The sequence below is a fragment of the Sceloporus occidentalis genome, unplaced genomic scaffold, assembly GCF_023333645.1.
Source record: "Sceloporus occidentalis isolate IW3139 unplaced genomic scaffold, rSceOcc1.0.p SCAF_23, whole genome shotgun sequence".
NCBI lineage: Eukaryota > Metazoa > Chordata > Lepidosauria > Squamata > Phrynosomatidae > Sceloporus > Sceloporus occidentalis.
In genome coordinates, this window is record NW_028317003.1 from 3,794,374 (window position 1) to 3,817,500 (window position 23,127).

Consider the following 23,127-nt stretch of genomic DNA (forward strand, 5'->3'; position numbering starts at 1 on the left):
ATTTATTTACATGCATGCATGCGTATAACTACTCAAAAATTTAAACTTGAAAAAATATGTTGTCCCGCTCCTCATACATTCCCATTTGTTTTTTTTTAGCATTAGGTGACTTTATGTAAACAAGTCACCTTTTATCATGCCCAGGAGTGCATCCAAAATGGAATCGAAGAACAATTATTGTATAATTAACAATTATACAATTATTATACTTTTCTAATCTTCACATATAGAAATAAAATACCGTAGAAATCATTTGATGTGAGACACTGGCGTCCGCCAATTCAATTCTACCACACAGCTATCATTATACCCAAGATCATTTTATTTTAAAGATCTTTATGAGAAAAATGAAACAGCATTTTGGTTTCTGCCTGTTTCATATATATATGATGTGTAATACATGTCCTAGGTGAAGGGGCAAACCTTTTTGAGATGGTTAAAGGCTGCCCCACTAAATGGATCACATATGTAGAGAGATTTGTCTTTTTCTTTCAAGCCAAGTGCTTCCTTTTCTTCAATAATTTGGAGGTATTCGTCAGACTGAAATTCCTTAATAGCCTGAAATGATAAAAGACGAATTTACATTGTTAAAATATAACATAGCAGAGAACAAAGTACTCTAATGTGCATTCTCTTGTTGACTGGGCAGCATGGGACACAAGAATATCCCTTTGATAAGAGTGACACAGCATTAAAAAGAAAATAAAAGTACCAAAGCATTACATGTCGACTGCTTACACATCTTTTCACATCTGTGTACAAAACATTATTTATAAGAAACTTTACTGCATCTTCTAGCTCTAAATGTAGCATATTTATTGTTCCCAGGACTTCACAATATAGGTTAGAACAGATTTAGGTAAAGTTCTTATAAATAAAATAATTATTAAATAAAAATATTCAGTCCTATTATACTGCCATACAGAGTTTTCATTGTGCTACTCATAACCTGTTTATGCCTGTTTTTTTCTTGCCAAGCTCTGCAATGTATTTCTGAGGGAAACCCTTTGCTCTGTTTGATGACCTCTTAGCTAAGCAGCCAATGCTAGTAAAGTAAATAAGCATAATAAAACACTGCTCATTTCACTAAAAAGGTAGAATCTGTGAATCTCACTGCTTCATAGATTTGTGAGCAGGCAAAAAAAAAAAGAGCATTACCATCCCTTGATCATATAAGCAAAAATTGCGGCAGGATTAACCCGTTGGGTACCCTTTTGGATGCATATGTGCATTGTTAAAATTTGTCGCAAGACGCCTATTAGGACGTAAATGTGCTATGGTCAGCCTGGACTTTCCTGTCAAAGAATCCAGCATCACTACCTTCCTGCCGGCTGATCATGTGTAACAGTGCTCTCCTTGAGCGTTGGTTCACCGTCATTCTAGGAATACCTGATTTCATGAGCAGGCATTCCCTTCTAGGTGTCACAACTACACTTCATAAGTACAGTGGTTAGTCGCATGATTGTCACACTGATTTCCTCAACAGCTGGAACATTCTGCTGGTTGCTACGACCACCAGAATTACTTTTTAAGCATAACCCCTGTAATGTTTCGTACGTTTAAATCATACGTAACAAACAAGTTAATAATACAAACTGTAATAAAAATCACCATAGCAACAAATTAAATATTCCTGTTAATGTACAAGAATTGATCTATACCGTGGTTCATAAAATTTTGTTACAAACTAATTTAAATCAGTGTTATCCAACTAAAAGTGATGAGCCTAAGCTCCCAAAAGGTTCTGCAGGGAAGACAGGTCTCTTGCGAGTCAGTATCAGGTAGCACATTCACTTTGGAAACAGCTGTGCAAGCAATGTTATTACAAAGCAGACAAATAACTTTCTGTAATGCTAAAGCACTTTAAGAATTATGAGTTCTTGTTTTCACTGGGACACTGAAATTTTTTTGTCACAAGCTCATTTAAATCAGTGTTATCCAACTAAAAGTGATGAGCTTAAGCCTCCAAGAGGTTCTGAAGAGAAGAGAGAAGAGAGGTCCTGTGAGTCAGCATCAGGCATTAACCATTTTTGAAAGAGCTGCGCAAGCATTTTTTATTACATAGCACAAAGTGGACAAATAACTTTCTGTAATGCTACTTAAGTACTTTAAGAATGACGAGTTCTTCGTGTTTTCACTTGAGGACACTGAACATCTTAACGCTACGTAAGTAATCATATAATAGTGAGCATTTATTCTGTAGAGAGCGTAATTGTCTTACCTTATGTGCATCAGTGAAGAAACCTGTGCTTTCGGGCGACTTGACAAATTTCACAAAGAAAGGATCGCTATCTTTAGCCATTCTAAACGTATATAAAAATAAAAAAAAAAGGATAATTTTGGGAAAGATGGTGAAACATACAACAAAGCAGGAGAAATACCATCTTCAAATATACTGTATTTCAATGTATGAATTACATTACTTCTACAGAAAAAAAATCTATATAGGACTGTACATTTTTTTAATGAAACCCACTGAACCAAAGTTAATCCACAATTTCTGTTATATAACAAAAAGTTCTAGCGGGGATATCTACATATATATAATTTCGGATGTTTAATAGTTACTGATTTTATTAAAACTGATAAAGCCTAGAGAGAACTTAGCTCCGAATTAAAACAATATTAACTGCATTAGTAAAGTCTAAACGCCACTATTCTTAAGAAACACTCAGCTTCTCATATAGCATTCTCACATGTGTATCTAGCATCAATAAACACATTTAAAAAGAAAACAAAAACATTTACTTCGTTGTCACTAGACTCCTGTCAAACATGTGACGTCATACCCCTCGCGTTACACCAATCTACATACAGCTTTAGAAATGTACCTGCGAATCACTCGAACTTCCCGCCTTTAAATAGATTATCGTGTCGCTTCATCCACAGCTGCAGCCGAGCTCGGAGTTCTTTATTTTTGTTTACGCTGGGTTTTTTTTTTTTATTGTTGTGGTTTGGTTTTAAACTAACAGTACAGATTGGCGCCAAATTCCTCTCATCTGTACCACTTAATATTTTTGCTTCCTTTCCTGGCAGCCGGGGGAAATGACGTTAAAACCGTCACTTCCTTCGACACAACACCGTAGGAGGGCACGGGGGAACGGAAACTCAATGGTTATAGAGGGGCTGACCGGAGTATATGTCCGGCTTGGGGGTGCTTTTCTATGCTGGAACACTTGGGGGATTGCAATGTATATTGTCGCTGTTAAACAGGGGAGTCGCTCTTAGGATTCGAACCTCTGTCCCTCCTACCCTAAGAGAGTTCTACGGCCCTTCCAATAATGTGTGCATAAACATGAGATTTGTTTACAACTTAAGAAATCTGTGTAAATAACATTATTCAAATACATTATTACATAAATAGCTGTGAGCTGTTTGTATTATTTATGATTATTAATGATTTCACCCTAATGTGGAAAGCAAGTCAGTGCGGGATAATATGGGATAAAAGAGCTGGCTGGCTTATGTAGTGGAGTGAGGCTCGCTAGCTCTGGGTCTTGTGGCGATGCAGCTTGCGAGCAGGGCTCTTTCCACCTAATTTATCGGTTTGTCTTAGTCTGTCAATTCTAGTCTTGTCATACCCCTTGAAGCGCTGCGTAAATCGTTGGTCCTAAATAAATCATAATAACGCACAAACTTATGGGTAATTATTTGCTAAGGAATTTAGGGCGGCCTTCAACTCTATCCATCCATGATTGCATTTTCTACAGAGAAGATGCTGATTAGTCACCAACTTCTCAAATGTAAAAAAGTGGCAGCTTGCTGGCTGATCTATGGTGACATCAACTGGCTGCTTGACTGCTCACAGCTGCCCTCACCTTTTTTGAATCTTGACCATTATATTATGTGGTGAGATGCGCTGCTTACCTTAGTTAACATGTCAAGCTGGCTGCTAATTATAACTATAGCTAAACTACTAAAGTAAAGTACTAAAGGTAGTAAAGCTTTGCTACTACACATAGAGATATCCACATGGACCTTTTTTATGTGTCAATGAGTCCTCATGAGCCTTAGGTGAGTGTTAAGCCTGGGAGAGGAGAATTAATATATTTAAACGTACCATTGTCTGATCATGATGCTATGGGTACCCAATTTACATCAGCAGTCGTTGTTTTGTACCAGGATGCTATTGAATAACAAAAGTGAAATCAAATCCGTTCCTGTTGGGGTCTGATCAGTTAAGTGCTATCTTCCTACATATCTCCCTACATCTCAATGTTATCCAAAAGTGGTTCCACCTGTAGGTCTGCCAAACAAATGCGACCCAGCAAAATTGACATTGGAAGACATGGCAGGGTCTGGAACATCAGAACTTGTTTCACTGAATCGAGAGTTGTGGTTTTAATTCCTTGAATTTGAACGTGTGTGTCTCCTTACCAACTGATCATTACATTATGCAGCACACAACAATGTGGTGGAGAAAATTGCTGGTGTTAGCCTTTTATAATAAATAGTGATGTAAAGGAGTTGAAATTAGAGCTGTCGCGCAAACTCTCCCTCAGTTACTAAAACCTACAACGTTTTTCAACAATTGTGAATGATGGCTTCAAAATGTCATGCGCCCCACTTGGCAAAGGGATTGATGTGGCCCTCTAGAACATAAACTATGTTTGTGGGGTATTGTAATCAGGGAATGTTGCTGAACATTAATTTCGCAGTGGCACCTATGTAAAAGAAATCCTAGGTAAAACTGCACAATTTTATTTGTCTATATTAATATATAAAAATATATTTTTTCACATATTACCATTAATGGTTTTTTTGGTCATATCGAATTTAGTGTAAAATAAAAAATGGTGATAAAGTAACTTCCTTTTTTTTTTTAACTTAAAATTGAAAAATGTTACTCATCTAAAAAGGCCTGCTGAATTTTAATGTTTGTCCTGTGTTTAAAAATACCCAGTGTTTTTATGTTTTTTTGCAGCAATAAGCACAAGGCCAGGCCAATATGCCCCTGCTGGCGACCAATAGAGTCGCTCGTACAGACTTTTAAAATCCTGGTGCTGTAACTTGACCGGCAGAGACCACTGGTCTCCATGCTCTATCAGTTAAATGTCCGCACAAGTGACTATTAGTCGTTCGTACGGACTTTAAACTGTTGCGGCAGGGCGACCAGTGGTCTCTCTCGGCCAAGTTACGGCACTGCCGCTATCTTCTCTTCTTCATGTCTTCAGAATGAAGACGAATGCACAAGTCTACTAATCACTATGCCCTGGCAAATTATGCAGATTGCCAGTATATGACGTCACCCCAGCTCTCAGCATCAATAGGCGGCGCATCGTGATGAGGGAGCACTAAAGCAGAGGTGTATGTTCTCTATGTGTTCATGGATAGGTGTTTTTAAGTGCAGTTTATGTGTGTGTGTGTGTGTGTGTGTTAATAGACAGGTGTGTGGGCAATTTATGTGTGTTTATGGGCAGGTGTGTGTAAAAGCAGTGTAGGTAAATTTGTGTTTGTAAGCTGGTGTGTGTATGTGTGTGTGTGTGTGTGTGTGTATAAAGGCAGTGGTGTGTGAGGACAGTGCATGTGTATACATATGTGTGTATGGACAGGCGTATGTTAGGGCAGTGTATGTGTATATGTATATGTGTGTTTGGGCAGAGGTTTCTAAAAGCAGTGTGTGTGCGTGCAGTCGTGTGTAAGGGCAGTGTAGGTGTATATGTGTGTTTATGGGCAGGTGTGTGTGTAAAGACAGTATGTGTATATGTGTGTTTATGGGCAGGTGTTTGTGAGGGCAGTGTATGTGTGTGTTTATGGGCAGGTGTGTGTAAGGGCAGTGTATTTGTGTGTGTGCATGGGCACGTTTGTGTTAAGCCAGTGTGTAAGGGCAGCGTCAATAAAATAACCTCTGTTGAGGAAAAAAAAAGGCGGAAGGGGGCACAATTTTCTATTCTTGTGTCATGCGCAAAAGGTGATTTCTGCTCACAACAACCAGGCATGCGAGAGCCTGTCGCTCTGTCTCTGCACTTATTTGTAAATTATAAGAAAAAGCTTGTCAAAGTCGCTCAGATCCTTATGCTTAGTCATTTTTCCTGTTTCTAACACTTTAACTTTGAGGACAAAATGTTCACTCGCTGCCTAATGTATCCCACCTACTGACAGATGCCACGATAACAAGATTATCAGTGTAAGCCACTTCACCTGTCAGTGTTCATAATGTTATGTTAACGGTGTGTGTGTGTATATCTGTGAATAATTTAGTGTGCATTCTTCCAAAATGAAGAAAATGACAGTTCTTACTTTGCAGAGTTTGGCGATGTGCATATCATGTGCGGGGACACATGCTCATCTGAACATTTAGCTGAGAAAGGGGCAAATGCATATTAAGGGGATTCTGCAGAAACAGACCACAAGAAAATATTAAGGGACGACGCAGCTATCATATACACTGTGTGCACAATTATTAGGCAGGCTGTATTTTTTAGGATTCATTTTATTATTGAACTACAGTGAGGTTTTGGCTTTCTTAGGAGAATATCTATTATTAGCCAACTATCACTGTGCATAATTATTACGCAACTAAATGAAAAAAGATCATTTTCCCTTGTGTTCATTTTCATATATTAAAAGTGAGAATACTAAACAAAAAACTCAAAACAAATCAATGACCAATATAGCCCCCCCTTCTTTTCAATAAAAGTCATAAGCCATTCATGGAATCTGTCAGTTTCTTGATCAACTTTTTGCACAGCAGCAACCACAGCCTCCCAGACACTGTTCAGAGAGGTGTACTGTTTTCCTTCAGCGTAAATCTCGTGGTTTAAGAAAAGCCCACAAGTTCTCTATAGGGTTTAGGTCAGGTGAGGAAGGGGCCATATCACTATTTTTTCATCTTTAAGGCCTTTATTGGCTAGCTACGCAGTGAAGTACTTTGATCCATGCAATGGAGCACCGTCCTGCCTAAAAATCATGGTCTTCTTGAAAGATGCAGACTTTTTCATGTAACACTGCTTGAAGAAAGTGTCTTCTAAAAACTGGAAGTAGGCTTAAGAGTTGAGTTTGAGCCAATACCAGTACCCCTCCTCTACTTTGCTGGCATCTGAATCAAAGTGAAGCTCTGTGCCTGTTACTGATCCAGCCACGGTCCCATCAAGTCACTTTCATCTCATCAGTCCATAAAACCTTCAGATATTTCTTGGCCCAGTCTTGACATTTCAACTTGTGTGTCTTGTTCAGTGGTGGTCGGGTTTCAGCCTTCCGTACCGTGGCCATGTCTCTGAGCACTGAACACCTTGTACTTCTGGACATTCCAGATAGGTTGCAGTTCTGGAATATGACAGCACTGGAGGATAATGGTTTCCTGGTCGCTTTATGTTTGATTCTTCTCAAATCTCTGGCAGTTAATTTGCATCTTTTCTCAACACGTTTTTTGCGACCCTGCAATTTCAGAGGGATGCTGCATCCCTCTGAAAGACTTTTCACAATTTTTGACTTGTCAGAGTCAGCTAAATCTCTTTCTACCCATTTTGCCAAATGAAGCTGCCTAATAATTGTGCACACCTTTTAATAGGGTGTTCATCTCCTTAGGCCACACCCTCTTTCATTACACAAATACACATCATCTGATATATTTAAATCCAATAATCATTCAAGTTTATACAGCTTGGAGTTGGAAAATATGCATAAAAATTATATTGTCAAAATACTCACTTGCCTAATTGTGCACACACTGTACATTAAAGTGCATACGATGGATGGAGTGTCCCTTTAATAGCACACAGATCATATCAAAATATTTTGTGGCCTCGTTACACAATGTCTACATTTCTTATTTATGTCTATACATCACAAATTCAGAAGTTACAAGTATAACATACTTAAATATAAAAGTCTTTAATAACACGGCAGTGTTTCTATTTTAACAGTGGGACAGAGATCTGATTAACAAGGTTGCCAATTCCCTTTATTTTCTTAAAATTTTATGTACATGAAGGTTTTGTATAATGTACATTCATAGAAATCTCTATAATATTGGTTAATGTATGAATCATGTGACTATTACACTAAGTTCTTTCATAGCAGGCTGACATTTTATTTATTTTGTTCTTCATACAGATACTCATTTTATGTGTATTTGGTATAGCTATGCTGTACAGGGAATGACATATCTTCTTCATTGGATAGGATAGTGTTAATGATTTATAAAGGACACAATAAATGAGATAGAACACAGTCAGTAATGTTCAGGGAGGCCAACCATGTAAAACATGGAGGAAAACAGAAATGCCCTTTAGACCATATTTCTTTTACATGTTTTACTCCACAGCTCTGCCAATCCATGGAGTATAAAATGGAGAACAGGGAGACTATTTTTTGATTCACAGTTTTGTAAACAAATACAGATGAACAGAATCTGCTCAAGTAGAAAAGAAAGATGAAAAAAATGTGGTTTAACCTGACAACTGATCCACAGAGTGCTTTCTTGTTTATATTATATAGTGATACTTCATGAGAATCACATCCCAGATTTGTTTTTTTATATATCCCTAAATAAAAATATATTTATTACAAAAAATGAATAACACTTTGTCATAAAACAAGGAAGGCAGAAAACAATAGTCCTTTCAATCACTGGAGGGTAGGTTTAAGTAGCTATCCCTTGTGCAACAAGTTATCAAGTCTCTTGAAACTTCATGGGTGGAGAATCCGTGTCACCTAGCCAAGGTCACCCACTTCATGGTCCACAGGTGGTGGAACACTGGGCAGAACTGTTGATGACGATCCTGCAGTAAGGTAGCCAGCAACTCCAGGTCCTGTATAAGGATTAAGAATTAACATTTTTAAGTTCCCTGGATCTGGCTGGTGGAAAAGAAAGTAAGTAAGCTATTCAGCTCTCTTTTGCTCTTCACTGAATAAGTGTATACAAAACATCCATGTCAGGCATCTAGCGGTGTGCTTACTTGGCCGTGAAAACTAAACAAATGTACTATTTTCTAGATGCACAAAATCCCTTTCCAAGTCACCAATAAAATAATTGGAATTTAAAAAACCAGCACTTACTTTACTGACTGTGTGTGTATTGCTGAAGTGTCACAGGCTCCAACAAAGTGGACAGCTTATAGAAAAAATATTTTTGATTGCTGGATAAAGAAATGTACTTTAACAAAAACTTGTCTGTCATGATGGCGTTCCCTGCTCAAACACCAGTGAGCTGATTTCTTATCACAATTAAGTCCTTCTTGTACAATACAATACTCCATGTACTTTTATTAGTCAATGCATCAGATCTTATGATTAAGACTGAGTCATTCTATTTATTAACCACATGTCAATATGTCAAAGAGTTATGTCTAGTAGACTAGGTTAACATAACATACCTCGGACACATACAATGACATATGCTACTGTCTGAAAAAACAAAGTAGCATTGCTTTGACCCCTTTGTGACGGATGTAGTACTGCGCTATGGCCCCAAGCTGACTAATCTAATGTAACAATGCTCTTAAGCAGAACACTGTTAAAGGGCAAAACCAAGCTTTTAATGCCAAAGGGACATTAGAGTGTCTGACACCCCCACTACTTTAAATCCCTTCATGACCATTTGCATACAAAGTACGTCATGAAATGATGTCTCCACAAAAACCATGACATACCTTGTACGTCATTGGTTAAAAACACTTTGTTAGGGTTAGGTAGGAGTTAGGCATGCAGCAGGTTTCACCAAGCCAGCGCTGGAGCTAACTAGATATGAGTATATCATGGGAAGTGAGATGCATACAGCCTAAACATCTCCTGCATAAACTAGGTGTCAGTGTGTAAGTGTATCTAAAGCAACGTTTAACCTCTGGCAGTGAAATGTGTGCCCTGACCCCCCCCCCCCGATCACATGGCATTAACTATACCCAATGTAACCAATTACATGAAATCTAAAACAGCAGTTGGTTGTAACTGTCAAGATTTGACAGTTTTTAAAAGTAAATATTCCTTGTAAGATTATTTTAAGGTAATCTTATGGCTCGGAGCAAGGGAGAAAGAAACCACAGAAATATGTTTAGGTGAAGTGCCGCCTTAAGGGCACAGTTGTGTGTTTTTCAGGAGCGCTTTTTTTTAAAGCCTCCGTTTAAATTGTGAGTACGCACTCTGTAGGATATATATATACTATTTCTATATACAGACATACTGCACTATTATTTTTGTATTTCTGTTTTTTTTCATTACATGTTACCACCCAGCGACTACTTATAAAGGGTGAGTTAAAAAAATAAAATAAAAATTAGGTCTATAGAGACATGAAAAAAAAACAATGGGTAAATGGGAAGGTTCCCCTTTGTTATAGGATTAATTGCAGGCACCTGTCCTAAAGGACATGAAGGCATTATTACCCACTTCTAAGGCTACCGCATAGAGGCTAGGAAAAAAAAAAGGCAGCAACATAGAGAAATCTAGATTGTAAAAACCTAAACTTGAGGGTTAACTGTCAGTGCTGAAAAGCTAAAGCTGGCACATTTCCCAAACATCTTCTGGCTTCTGCAAGTGTGTTGACTCTCTAGAAGGGCTCTTCAAAAATATTTTTTGAGTGCAAGGATCAAAAGCCAGGCGCACAACGAAGAGCAAAACATCTAAAGACAAATTGTAAAATACACAGAGCAAACTTGGAAACAAGCATACAGAAAGGTACACATAGCTTTATATACTCAAGTCTATTACTACATGTGCCAGGTTCGGAAGTAAACATTTCTTCTTATAACCACTTTTTACTTAAAATGTGTTTAAATTGTCAATGTGCATAAAAAGGGATTGCATAGGAGTGCCCATTATTAGCATTAAGAGTACTGGGAACAGAGAGGACATGCTCTACCTGCATTTAAAAGCTACACAGCAGTTAGCAAGCGACTTGGAAGAGAGCATCTAAAGCCCACTTCTCAGGTGATGGGGACTGCTACCAGTAAGAAGGGAATGGGAGACACCTGAAGGAAAGAAGAAAAGAAAGGAAAGAAGCAAGGGAAACAAGTTAGGAAGTTGCAGAAGAATAAGGATACAGAACACGAGGACATTCCCTCCTAAGGATGTTTGTTACAGTGTGAAAGGAAGGTTTAAAGTACAGTCAAATGTTAGAGTAAGGGGGCCCTACATTGTTCTCTCCTCACATTACAGCATACTATTCAATGGCTGGCAACATGCACTAATATATATATATATATATTTATTAGCAACCATCCCTCCTGTGTTCCAATGGCTAATGTTGTGTTAGCTAATTTACATTTAAAAGCAGGGCCGGCCCAAGACAAAATACCGCCTGGGGCAAAGTTTAAAATGCTGCAGCCCCCCATTATCTACCCCCCCCTGTACTTACCTTTCAGCAGTCCTGCGGGAGTCTCCCTGCTCGCTGCCGGTTTGTAATCCTGAGCACCGGAAATGACATCATCTTCCGGCGATCAGCATTACAAGCCGGCTCCGAGACCGAGCTAGAGGGCTCGCAGAGGAGAGAGAGAGGGGCGCCGAGCAGGTACTGAAAACTTGGTAAGTGAAAACCACTCGGTGCCCCTCTCTCTCTCTCTCTCTCTCTCTCTCTCTCTCTCTCTTCCACTTTAAAAAAAAAAAAAAAAAAAAAAAGGGCTCGGGGCAGCAAGGTGCCGCCCCTGCAAAAGTGCCGCCTGGAGCAGTTGCCCCACTCTGCTTCATTGTCAGGCTGGCCCTGTTTAAAAGGCTAATTGGTCATTAGAAAACCCTTCTACAATTATGTTAGCACAGCTCAGCTAGAAATTTCCTTGCATTTTATGAAAGCAGCTAAGTTACCCAAAACATTTGAAATGTAGTGTACGTGCATAAGATTGATAGATAAAATTGGAAAATCCAGACTAGTGTGTCTTAATAGAGATAAAGCAATCTTGCAAAGGAATTTTGTTACACACAGAATCCCATTTTAATTCAATGACAGAACAGGTGGGGTGTTAAGGGTTTTGTAGATAGTGGGCAACACCTTGCTGATGTATCTTTGTACCTGATCTGTGCTTGGTAACCATTTCAGGTTATGAAAATACACGTCAGTCTAATACAGTGATGCAGAGTGTTAGCTGTTGTTTCATATGGGCAGAGCGTTTGTTTCAGATTTTTCACTTGTATGTGTATTTTGAATCTCTACGTCCCTGAGGATAGGGGAGGAGAACCACAGGTGCAAACAAAACGCTCATAGTATAATGGAATAGTGTTGAAGAAACTCTCCAGCCATTATATGCACTTTAATGCATTGCGTAGGTGCATGGTCCCTTAACAATTTCATGTGGTCCATTTTGCAAATGCATGGGGGATCCCAAAATGCATTTGCCTCGTCAGCTAACAGCCCTGCAGGAGATGCATTCGGCCACCTGCATCTCTATCAGCTGGCTTTATCACCGGCTCTAGTTAACACTGCGTACAAGGGCTTTTTTCAGACCCCAGTATGCATGTTTAAAGTCTTCCCCTTGATTGGGAGCACATTCCTGACACAGATTGGCTGCTTAAGCTGTCAATCAGTGACATGATGTACTCCCCTTTGTTTAATTGGAAGAACTTTATTTTACAGATGGACAGCTTAAGCAGCCAATCAATGGCAAGAAACTTCAGATCATGAAGAAATAAAGAAGATTTTGCAGCATGGCTGCAGATTTTGGGTAAATTCTGGGTAAATGTTTTTTGTTTTGTTCATTTTGGAAGAATGCATATTAAAGTACTCAGAGTACTATAATATGCATTCTTCTATGGTAGGACATACGTTTTATAGATTAATGCACAATACTTTATTTAGAATTTCAACTTTGGGAGCCCTTTTTATTTCAGCCGTATGGTAGATAACTGTAGCCATGTCTGGTGGAGCTATTAAGATAAATGGGGGAATGCAGTCCTCAGTAATAAGAAGAGATTATAATGCCAGCAAGTGTTAGTGGTGGTTAGATATTATGACATTTTTAGGAGCAATTCTGGGGATAAAAGGCAAGAGGCTGAAGGGTTGGAGCTGCTGCCATGGATACTAGAGGGGCAATCCCACCCAAACTCTCTCTGATTTCCCCAGCAACATGCAAAGCAACCAGCCAATATATTTTATGAGCCCATTTTAACATTCAGGATCAATATTATCAATATTAGTCAAATAAATCACTTTATTAGTTTCCCTAGGACCAACTTGAAGAGACAATGGATAAAGAGGTTTACCGGTGAGGTATCCTGCTGTTTGTGATTCAGAAATGAACAGGTCATGTTTCTGATCTTTAAAGGCACTCCAGATAGAAGATCGAGACAGGATTTCATTCACCTACAAAATTAACATAATTGAAATAATCACAGTCCAGATTGAAGTAAATAGATTTACAGTTCACATTTATTGTAAATACATAATTGAACAGCAAATAGCTATCAACCATTTGTACATTTTCTGGAATGTGTTTTGAAAATGAAGAAAACTAGAAACATAATATTTGACAGAACTATTTGGCCCATCTATTCTGCCTGTTTTCTCCGATGTAACGACTCAAACCTTAATTAGTCCTTGGTCTCGTATGAGATTCAGAATAGGAACATGCCTATCCCATTCCCGTACTTAGATACCACATACGTGGAACAGTAAAGAGAAAAACGTACTTATGTTACATCAGCTTTGACACAATTTTGGACTATGACTTCTTCTAACATTTCTTCTCCTTTGAAATGTACTTTGTTAAATCCTTTTCATGTATTTAAATGTATATATCAAATCATCTCTCACTCTTCTCTCCTCCAAGCTATACATATTTATATCTTGTACTCTTTCATGATATTATTTTACCCTGAAACCATCAACCATTTTAGTAGCCCTTTTCTGAATTCTTTGTAGAATGCCGACCTTCAGAACTATACATAATACTCTAAGTGAGGTCTGACCAGAGATCTGAAAAGTTGAAAACTGTATGTCAAAAACAAATGATTCAGTGAAAAACGATTAACAAAAAACTGACTTTTTATGTTTTTGTAAGGATGTGTAACATTTTTTCTAACTTCAATTAAAATAATAAGCCAGGTAAGTAAGGAAGAGGACCACGGCGTACCCGGCAGAGTATGGGTACTCACCTGTTCTCCATACTGTAGACTATGAGTCATAGATTTAAGGGCTTTAACAATCTGAGCCTTTGTAGCTGCAGGGCTTTCCAAGTTCTCAAGGCCCTGCCCTTCCAGTAACCTTAGTAAATATGGAACGAGGTCAGCTTTCAAAGCCTGAAATACATTTTTAATTAATCGATGTGAAATCAAGTAAGCAGTAAATAGGTTTAATGTTATTTGGTTGTAAATAGATCCACAGAAAAATTGAATATATACTGAACATTTTATTGCATATTTTGCCCTTTGTTCTAGAAAATAATGACTCTCTCTCTATATATATATATATATATATATATATATATATATATATATATATGTATATATATATATATATATATATATATATATATATATATATATATATATATATATATATATATATATATATACATATATATATATATACACACACACAATATAATTGTTAACGAAATGCACCAGTTAACATGAGGTACAAGGGGGAAACACTTTTAAACACATTCAATTGTGGAACTAGCCCTGTGACGCACACAGTATAAAACTTTGTGTAAAACATTCCTAAAATTGCATGTTTTGAGATGTTTTAAGAACACTAGACAGTAATCTACAATTATGCCCAGTGGCAAACAGCATAGTTGCAATTACTAAATGTTCTAAGATACATTTTATATTCTTCTTACTTAGTAACATAGTAACATAGTTCATAAGGTTGAAAAAAGACCAAAGTCCATCAAGTTCAACCTATATACATATTGTGTCCCTACTGTGTTGATCCAGAGGAAGGCAAAAAAACCCTTATGAAGCAGATGCCAATTGCCCCATACCAGGGGGAAAATTCCTTCCCGACTCCAAATATGGCAATCAGAATAAATCCCTGGATCAACGTTCTGTCCCTATTAATCTAATATCCATAACTTGTAATATTATTGCTTTCAAGAAACACGTCCAGGCTCCTTTTGAACTCTTTTATTGAGTTTGCCATAACCACTTCCTCTGGCAGAGAGTTCCATAATCTCACCGCTCTTACTGTAAAGAACCCCCGTCTGTGCTGGTGTAGAAACCTTCTTTCCTCCAACCGTAGGGGATGTCCCCTTGTTATAGATACAGTCCTGGGTATAAATAGGTCCTGGGAGTGATCTCTGTACTGTCCCCTTATATATTTATACATAGTTATTAAATCCCCCCTAAGCCGTCTTTTTTCCAAACTAAATAACCCTAATTCTGATAATCTTTCTGGGTACTGTAGTCCTCCCATTCCCCTTATTACTCTGGTTGCCCGTCTTTGAACCCTCTCCAGCTCCACTATATCTTTCTTGTACACTGGTGCCCAGTACTGTACACAGTATTCCATGTGTGGTCTGACTAGTGACTTGTACAGTGGTAGAATTATTTCCTTGTCGTGGGCATCTATGCCCCTTTTGATGCACCCCATGATTTTATTTGCCTTAGCAGCAGCTGCCTGACACTGGTCGCTACAGGTAAATTTACTGTTAACTAAAACTCCTAAGTCCTTTTCCATGTCAGTCGTCCCCAGTGTTTTCCCATTTAATACATATTCCCAGCCTGGATTTTTCTTCCCCATGTGCATAACCTTACATTTATCTGTGTTGAACCTCATCTGCCACATCCCAGCCCAAGCCTCCAACCTATGCAGATCCATTTGTAATCGTGCACTGTCCTCTATTGTGTTAACCACGTTACAGAGCTTAGTATCGTCTGCAAAGATTGATACTTTACTATACAATCCCTCTACAAGGTCATTAATAAATATATTAAAAAGAATAGTTACTTGTGCAACTAGCTCTGTTTGCTCCTTCTGAAACATTCTATTAAGTGCTTCACAGACCAATCCAATCACGTCTGAACGTCTTTTCATTCCACACATTAAAGGCCCAATAGTTTCTAATGAAGCCATTGATCGGACACATAGCTATAAAAGAAAGGGGGGATAGTTTATTAATTCAAGAACATACAAAAATAATGGATAAGATGTATAAAAAAGCTTGTCAGATGTTAGGAATACCTCATTATCTGTCATAGTGTGGATGACTCTTATTGCACACTTTGGGATGGCATTGTTCTTATGGCTCATGGCCTGCAGAATCTTGGGCAGGTGACCCAAGGGTGGCACTTGATCCAGTAGCTGAGGTTGCGCACTAAAAAGACACACCGCTGCTGTGGTCACAGTTTCTAAAGTTTCACCCTAAAGGAATACAGATTTAAGCATGTAGATTTTAGACATGTAATATATACACAAGTCAAAGATATTGACACAGAACAACTGTAGCCTAATATTAGTTATTTTTTTTAACTAACATTCTATTTACAAGGATAAACTTTTATCAAAGAAAGAACATTATGACAATATAGTGTATTTCATAATGCAAGCATACATATTACTGTTAATGTTAAAACTTAAGGCAGATAATGAACAAGGTGAAGATGCCAGCTAAAATGAGACAAGAGAGCAAGGTCACAGCATGAGTTGTTGACCCACTCTTCCACCAAATCCATTTTAGTAGACACCAGACTCTAGCCATGAGGACATGGCCTACCTGAGGGAAGTGTCACACTTAAGATGGCTTCAGCATGGTTTACGCTGAATCAAAGATAATGCCATCATTCTGACTTGTCTGTCTCTCATGTATTATTGTGAATGTCTGCTCAGTACTTGCCCTTTACTAACATATTTATAGCCTTGGGGCGGGGGTGAGAGGTCTAATGCTTACTAAGTTAAAAAAAAAACACACACACAACTTATGATGCTGTTTGCATTAACTTACATGCGCATTATTCTTTTCTAGCAGTTCTGTGAATTTTTCTAGGAGGGCAATAAGAAAATCTCTTGGCTTCCGAAGCACCCATGCTGGCTGTGCAATGAATATTCTTAGGAAGACACCGCCTATGGCCAGTTCTCCTTGTGCCTCTCCAAATGCAACAGTGAAATCATCTCGCAGCTGTGCGGTGACAAAAAAAACCGATGCTGTTAACAACTTGCAGGCAACTACATCCCATGTATGTATTAATAGGAAGAAACGAAAATAATACAAGAAAACTAAAAACACATTTATTGCTAGATTAGGCACAATCATACAGCATATTTCAGCTGGTGTCCTCTTTAAGGTATTGTTTTCTTCCTCTTGCAAATGTATTTGGCATCCCAAGGTCTTGCAGGAGAAGTATTTAGCTAAACAAGTCTGCTTACCAGTGCACATTTCTGTGCATTTTTTTCTTTCAACTGAAGAAGGCATATTATAGTACTTAAAATATACTTTAATATGCATTTTTCATTGAATGTACTGCTTGCTGAGATATTAATACTGGAAAATCGTTAGTACCACTGTGAAGTCCCACAAAGATGAATGTACTGCTTTCAATATAATGTAAAAGGAAAAGTTTAAAAAAAAGTACACACAATGTAAACACACAGGATATGAAATACGTACTTTCCAGTTTACATCAGGATTTTCTGCTTGTTGCTTAAAGTGTCTGAAAGAAATATGTTACTGCATTAAAAAAAAAGTATAACAGGCAAAACATTAGATCAAGACTTTAAGAAAATATATAAAATAATCAATGAATGCATATGATTGGAGGTAAGACTTGTATAACATGGGGATCCTACACTGAATTTTCTTTTACCCACTTACTCTAACATCATTTCTCTAACTGTTGTAGAAACCTTTTCCCTGGAGTTATCATTCCAGATTAGTTCAGGATTTTCATGTGTTCCCTCAAAGATATGCACGGCGGCCTCCGGGTTGTCCCTCATGGCATCCATAAACACTCCAGGCAAAAACTTAGTTAGAGCAATTCTAACCTGCAAAACCAGAAGAAAACCATTTTCAAACAACTTCTAATATATTTTACTTTCATTTTTATGTTTGGATTACAAAGTCACAAACAATTAGCTGGCAGTGAATGTTAAATGTTATCAAAAGCTCCCAATGCATTCCTAGAATATCCCAGAAGGCTAGGCAGAGCTACTTTGCTTTTGCAATAATTCCTTCCTTAGTAGAAGTAAGCAAATACAAACTTTCTTAACATAAATGAGAAATGTGAGGGAAAACCCGCCAAATGCTTGTAAATTTTACAGCTATTTTTTTGTGTGCATATATTTTTACATGTGACCTAGTTCACCTTTGGGCCGATAAGTTTATCTGTAGTCATCTTGGCAAATAACTCAGCTGTTTGTGTTCGGACTTGCGGATGGGTTGAATTGCAAAACATGTCTAGTAAGTAGATTAAAGCACCTGTGGGGAGATAAAATGTTTAGCACTGGAAACAAAATACTGCTTAAAAAACACAATGTTTATAAAATAAATGAATCTATCTTTCTTTAGAGATCTGACAAAACATTTGGTTTGGTAAGAGATGCAGAGGTAGAGCCAATCAAGAACTTAGAGGAGTTCATGAAATTTGCATATGGTTTTATTGTGACTTGCTTCAAGTCTCATTTCATATATTGAAATTCATTCAATACAATAGTGATAAGCTTTATGTTTGAGTAATTGTTTTGGAGGTATTTAGTTGAAAAGATCACTTGAACTAAACCACAACAATCATTAACTTAGCAACAGAGCGGAGATAAGTCGATGCGACCATAATCATTGAAGTTAAGATACTGCTAAATTTGTACATAATTATAAATTTATAATATATTTAAAATAAGTGAACCACTAGATACCTTTTGCCATGGCCTCCTTTATAATTTTTGTACTTGATGTCAGAGAATATAGAGTTGCAAGAACAAGCTGTCGGCCTACAAAATGTAATAAGCAAAGAAAAAAAGGTTAATCAACAGTTTTTAGGTATTTAAAAAGGTAAAACTTTTTGAAGCATACTTACAATACTCACCAGTTTGAGCAAAATCATTATTTTATTGTATAATTATAAAAAATATTAGGTTTTGGAAATATTTACATTCCAATACTTAAGGCTTTTTTTCTTTTTATAAAATGTCTGCACAGTAAGCATATGGAAACATTCTTTGTGAGAGTTTTAGAGGTTGGCACACAAAAGAACATTATTGTATAAAGGCAAGATTTTTATGAAAACTTTCCCATATGAAACAAATTATTTTTATATATAACTATACTTAAACATAATTCATAAAACATTGCAGAAAAGATGTACAATTTTAGATGGACCTATAAGCATACCTAGGAACTTCTGGGCTCCGGCTTCCCGGGGCCCTCCCTTGCGGGACGCGGCCAGGACTGCACACTGACGTCGGCGGGCGTTCCCGCTGACGTCGGCGGGCTTTCAAGACCCCGCTCCCGCAACCCGGAGGATTCGGATCTTGACCCGGAGAACCGGAAGAGCAGCGCTCACCAGGCAATCTCTGGGTCAAACCCGGAGAGTTCCCAGGTATGCCTAAGAGTACATTTAAGGACGTGGAATTAAGCCCAAATTCCTGTTTACTATAGGTGGGCATTTGTAAGGAGAAGCCAGTACTTACTTGTTGGTAATGAATGCAAGAGAGAGAGCAAGCTGGACAGTACCATAGACTCTGCAATGTTGTTAACACACTCCTGATTACTGGTCACTATATTGACAACCTATTGGACAAAAATAGAAATCACAAATTCTAAAATAAAGGAGTACCTGTTTATTTCACAAACTATTCACATGTTACAGTTACATGATAAGACTCCATTTTGAGGAATGTAAAGTCTACCTTTTATGAATAGCCTACTAGTAGGAAAGAACTTGGGCCTTCACATATAGTTAAGAAACCAGAAAATTATTTTTGCTCATGATAGACTCGGTTTAAGCAGGTCGATTAACACTAATGTTTACAAAGCAAAAATGCTGACATTACCACTGATCTAAGTTGTTACCTCTAAAGCAAGTTGCTGAACTTTGCCTGCTCCATGGACTCGCAACAATGAAAATAATAGTTTGAAATGACCAATGCATTCAGTCTCAGAACCTAAAAATTAAAATCAAATAATGAAACCAGTGTTATTCCAGGTTAACGGGAAACAAGATTAAAAAGGATGTCATGATAAAAAGAAATTATATTTCACACCAATTTCACCATAGAAAAGAACATTTATAAAATGATGTCCCTTACCAGGGTTGTGTTTAATGACATTCCTCAAGGCTTCCAAAGCCATTTCCACTCTTTGTAATCTGTCCACATGCTGATCAGATTCCACCTTCCCTGTCTGGGTAATGGCCATCAATGTGTGGAGGTACTGTGCTTGAGACCCAATATAATCCAGAAGACTTGCTGCAAATGATTTTGGAAGCTGGTCACAAAAAGAGACAAATTATAAATTTAGGCATTAAAACCTTATAATAGCAGGTATTTTGTATGGCCCACCCGTCATTCATTCCTAAAAAAATGTGTGTTGGGAAAAAAAGTCTCAATTCTTGTATTAAAATTTCACAATTCATTCAAAGCCACTATTCAAATTTTAAACTAGACGGAGATTTTTTGTAATTCTTGCAAGAATTATTTACTTGATTAAGATTATGGCATTAAACACACTTTACAGAGGACACCCCCCAAAAAAGCCAACATTTTGGTGACAGGGCAGATACTTACTTCCAGTTGGAAAGTAGGCTGCTCGTTGTATACCCGTACAAAAATTTCGCCAACAATAAGTTCCTTTGCGTGATCACTAAACACAAAGTCTGCTCCATAGCTTTTGTCACAATCTCCCTAAAGATAAACAATGCAGTGTTTGCATGTTAAAGAAGAATTGTTGGGCGCATGTAGAGAGAAGATTAAATTGAGAAACGTAGGATTATTATACAAAACCTAGTCACAAAAACATTGGTGATATTTCAACAGCAATTCCCATATACTATCTTAAACTGTACAAGGCCAGATTCATATTCAAGACCATTTGATCACTGGACACCAGTGGTAAACTCTATACAGAGTAAGTGTATACCGTGTGCAACTAATCAAGCTGACAAACTGTACTGAATAGTTGAAGGACAAGTAACAGACACATATTAGGCACACATCATAATTCAAAATAAATTATTACTGGACTAAGTAATTTCCATACCCACAATACTCTGATAAACTCAGCCCTGGTTTCTTCATATAAAGGTAATATGTCAGTCTCAGGAAGACAGAAGGACTGATATGTGTAAAGTATAAATGTCTCACCCGTCTGATCATACTCTCCTGCTCGGTTTCAAGAAATTCCAAAATCTCAGCTCTTGTCCCGTTATTCCATATCAGATAAGGACTCTCTGTGTTACTGTTGAGTATCTTAAGAATCTACATATACAAAATATCAGATAAATAAAAAAGTGCTAGCTAATAATGAATCAGAAATGCGTGAATATGCTCTCCCACATTCTAAAGTTAACGGCTTTGTAATTTCTTTGTATAAAACCATGGTAATGTATCCTAGGCATGTAACTCCTGCATATTGCAAACAGGTTAATAGACTAATTCAAAGTAATCTCCAACTCTTCTATGCACATTTTTATATATTTCATGCCAGTGATTTGTTGCTGGGATTGTGAAGCAGACATTATGTTGCAGACGTTGGAACTTCAGATTTCACAAACCCAAAAGAAAAATTCATATTAAAGTACTCACAAAGTACTGAAAAAAACATTTATGTTTGGGGTGAGGCTGCTTGGAGAAGTAGATTATCCCTCTCTTAAAAAAAAATAAAAAAAATCTTATGTGAAATTATTTGAGGAATGTGCTAAATATAAAATGAGTAAGCATGATACAGTTTGGGGAATTCAGTGATACAGTAAAGGGGCAATAATACTCTTTGTATCCAAAAATGAATTGTTGGATGGGAGATTCTTATTTTTAGAGGCAGGGTTGGACATCTCCTGGGACTAAAATAGCTACAGCTCTTAAAAGCGTTACTGCTGGTGTAAATTATACCCATTTGTGATACATACATACTTTATTTTAATAGAACTTAACCCCTTCAATCCCCTATAGACGTACCGGGACGTCTAGCCTTTCGTGCAGCGTCAGGAACACATCCCTGCCGCTGCACGGGAGAACAGGCTGTCGTTTGACAGCCTGGACCCCCCCCTGCAGCCCGATCCCCTGTAACAACTTGGTGTGTCATTAGCCTTGGGGGACTGAACCACATCCAGGTCAGTGACATTACTGCCGGATGTGCGACACTGGGGGAGAGAGAGAGAGAGAGAGATAGAGACAGAGAGAGTTCGTTTTGCAGAGCTGCAGTGCTTAGTGCAAAACCACATTATATATTGGGGATAGTGTAGTGTTTTAGAAATTGGCCAGGTAGGTACAATGGCGCAACATGTCTTCAGCGCTGAGGAGGCTCATGACTGCCTCACTCAGTCTGATGACGATGCCACTCTGACCGCGTCAGACGCCGAGGCCACTCTGACGGCGTCAGACGCCGAGGCCACTCTGACTGCATCAGATATTGATCCAATATCTGAGGAATCCTGCTGTGCGTCAGATAATGACGAGTCAGAGGAAGAATATGATGGCCAGGGTCCATCTGGCAAAGCCAGGCGTGGAGAGCCTGACTCTAAATATAATTGGGTGCCCCCAAATATGATAGACCCAGTAATCCCTGCTTTTACTGCGACTCCTGGCATCAGATGTGACATCGATGCTAGCGAGCCAAAGTCATTTTTCCATTTAATGTTTGCCCCCGAGTTTTTTGAGCTGCTAGCAGCTCAAACAAACCTCTATGCAGCCCAGTGTCAGGCAGCTGACCAAGGAGACAGAAGCCAGACCTGGTACCCCACTGACTCCCATGAAATTAAAAGATTTTGGGCCCTGACCCTTATGATGGGCATTGTGAAAAAGCCCACGATACGCTCCTATTGGAGCACAGATCCCGTAATATCCACCCCTGCTTTTTCCCAAATAATGCCCCGGAACAGGTACTTTGGGCTCCTAAGATTTTTACATTTTACCGACAATTCCCAATGCCCCCCTAGAGAGCACCCCCAATTTGACCGTTTATATAAATTGAGGCCCATTATTAATTATTTTTCACGTAAATTCCCTGAAATTTATACCCCCGACAAAAATGTGGCTGTAGACGAGTCCCTGGTCCTATTCAAGGGTAGACTGAACTTCAAACAGTATATCCCGTCCAAGCGAGCGAGGTACGG

The 23,127-nt window shown here is 38.1% G+C and overlaps 2 protein-coding genes across 2 annotated transcripts in view; both read right to left on the minus strand.

The window, feature by feature from the left end:
* Nucleotides 1-2,302, minus strand: part of LOC149300705 (DNA topoisomerase 2-binding protein 1-A-like) — a 45,971-nt gene extending 43,669 nt beyond the window's left edge. The window contains exons 1-2 of the mRNA XM_089484763.1: nucleotides 2,222-2,302; nucleotides 424-558 (exon numbers count right to left, since the gene is read on the minus strand). Of these exons, the coding sequence (XP_089340889.1) occupies nucleotides 424-558; nucleotides 2,222-2,302 (216 nt within the window). The remainder of the gene's footprint in view (nucleotides 1-423; nucleotides 559-2,221) is intronic.
* A 6,353-nt stretch (nucleotides 2,303-8,655) lies between these two features.
* Nucleotides 8,656-23,127, minus strand: part of LOC149300706 (dnaJ homolog subfamily C member 13-like) — a 75,699-nt gene continuing 61,227 nt past the window's right edge. Inside the window, exons 41-55 of the mRNA XM_089484832.1 lie at nucleotides 21,161-21,274; nucleotides 20,585-20,701; nucleotides 20,108-20,285; nucleotides 19,872-19,963; nucleotides 19,490-19,589; nucleotides 18,716-18,790; nucleotides 18,169-18,281; nucleotides 17,679-17,848; nucleotides 17,475-17,517; nucleotides 16,812-16,985; nucleotides 16,052-16,231; nucleotides 15,818-15,958; nucleotides 14,020-14,163; nucleotides 13,129-13,228; nucleotides 8,656-8,753 (exon numbers count right to left, since the gene is read on the minus strand). Coding sequence (XP_089340958.1) covers nucleotides 8,656-8,753; nucleotides 13,129-13,228; nucleotides 14,020-14,163; nucleotides 15,818-15,958; nucleotides 16,052-16,231; nucleotides 16,812-16,985; nucleotides 17,475-17,517; nucleotides 17,679-17,848; nucleotides 18,169-18,281; nucleotides 18,716-18,790; nucleotides 19,490-19,589; nucleotides 19,872-19,963; nucleotides 20,108-20,285; nucleotides 20,585-20,701; nucleotides 21,161-21,274 — 1,839 coding nt within the window. The remainder of the gene's footprint in view (nucleotides 8,754-13,128; nucleotides 13,229-14,019; nucleotides 14,164-15,817; nucleotides 15,959-16,051; nucleotides 16,232-16,811; nucleotides 16,986-17,474; nucleotides 17,518-17,678; nucleotides 17,849-18,168; nucleotides 18,282-18,715; nucleotides 18,791-19,489; nucleotides 19,590-19,871; nucleotides 19,964-20,107; nucleotides 20,286-20,584; nucleotides 20,702-21,160; nucleotides 21,275-23,127) is intronic.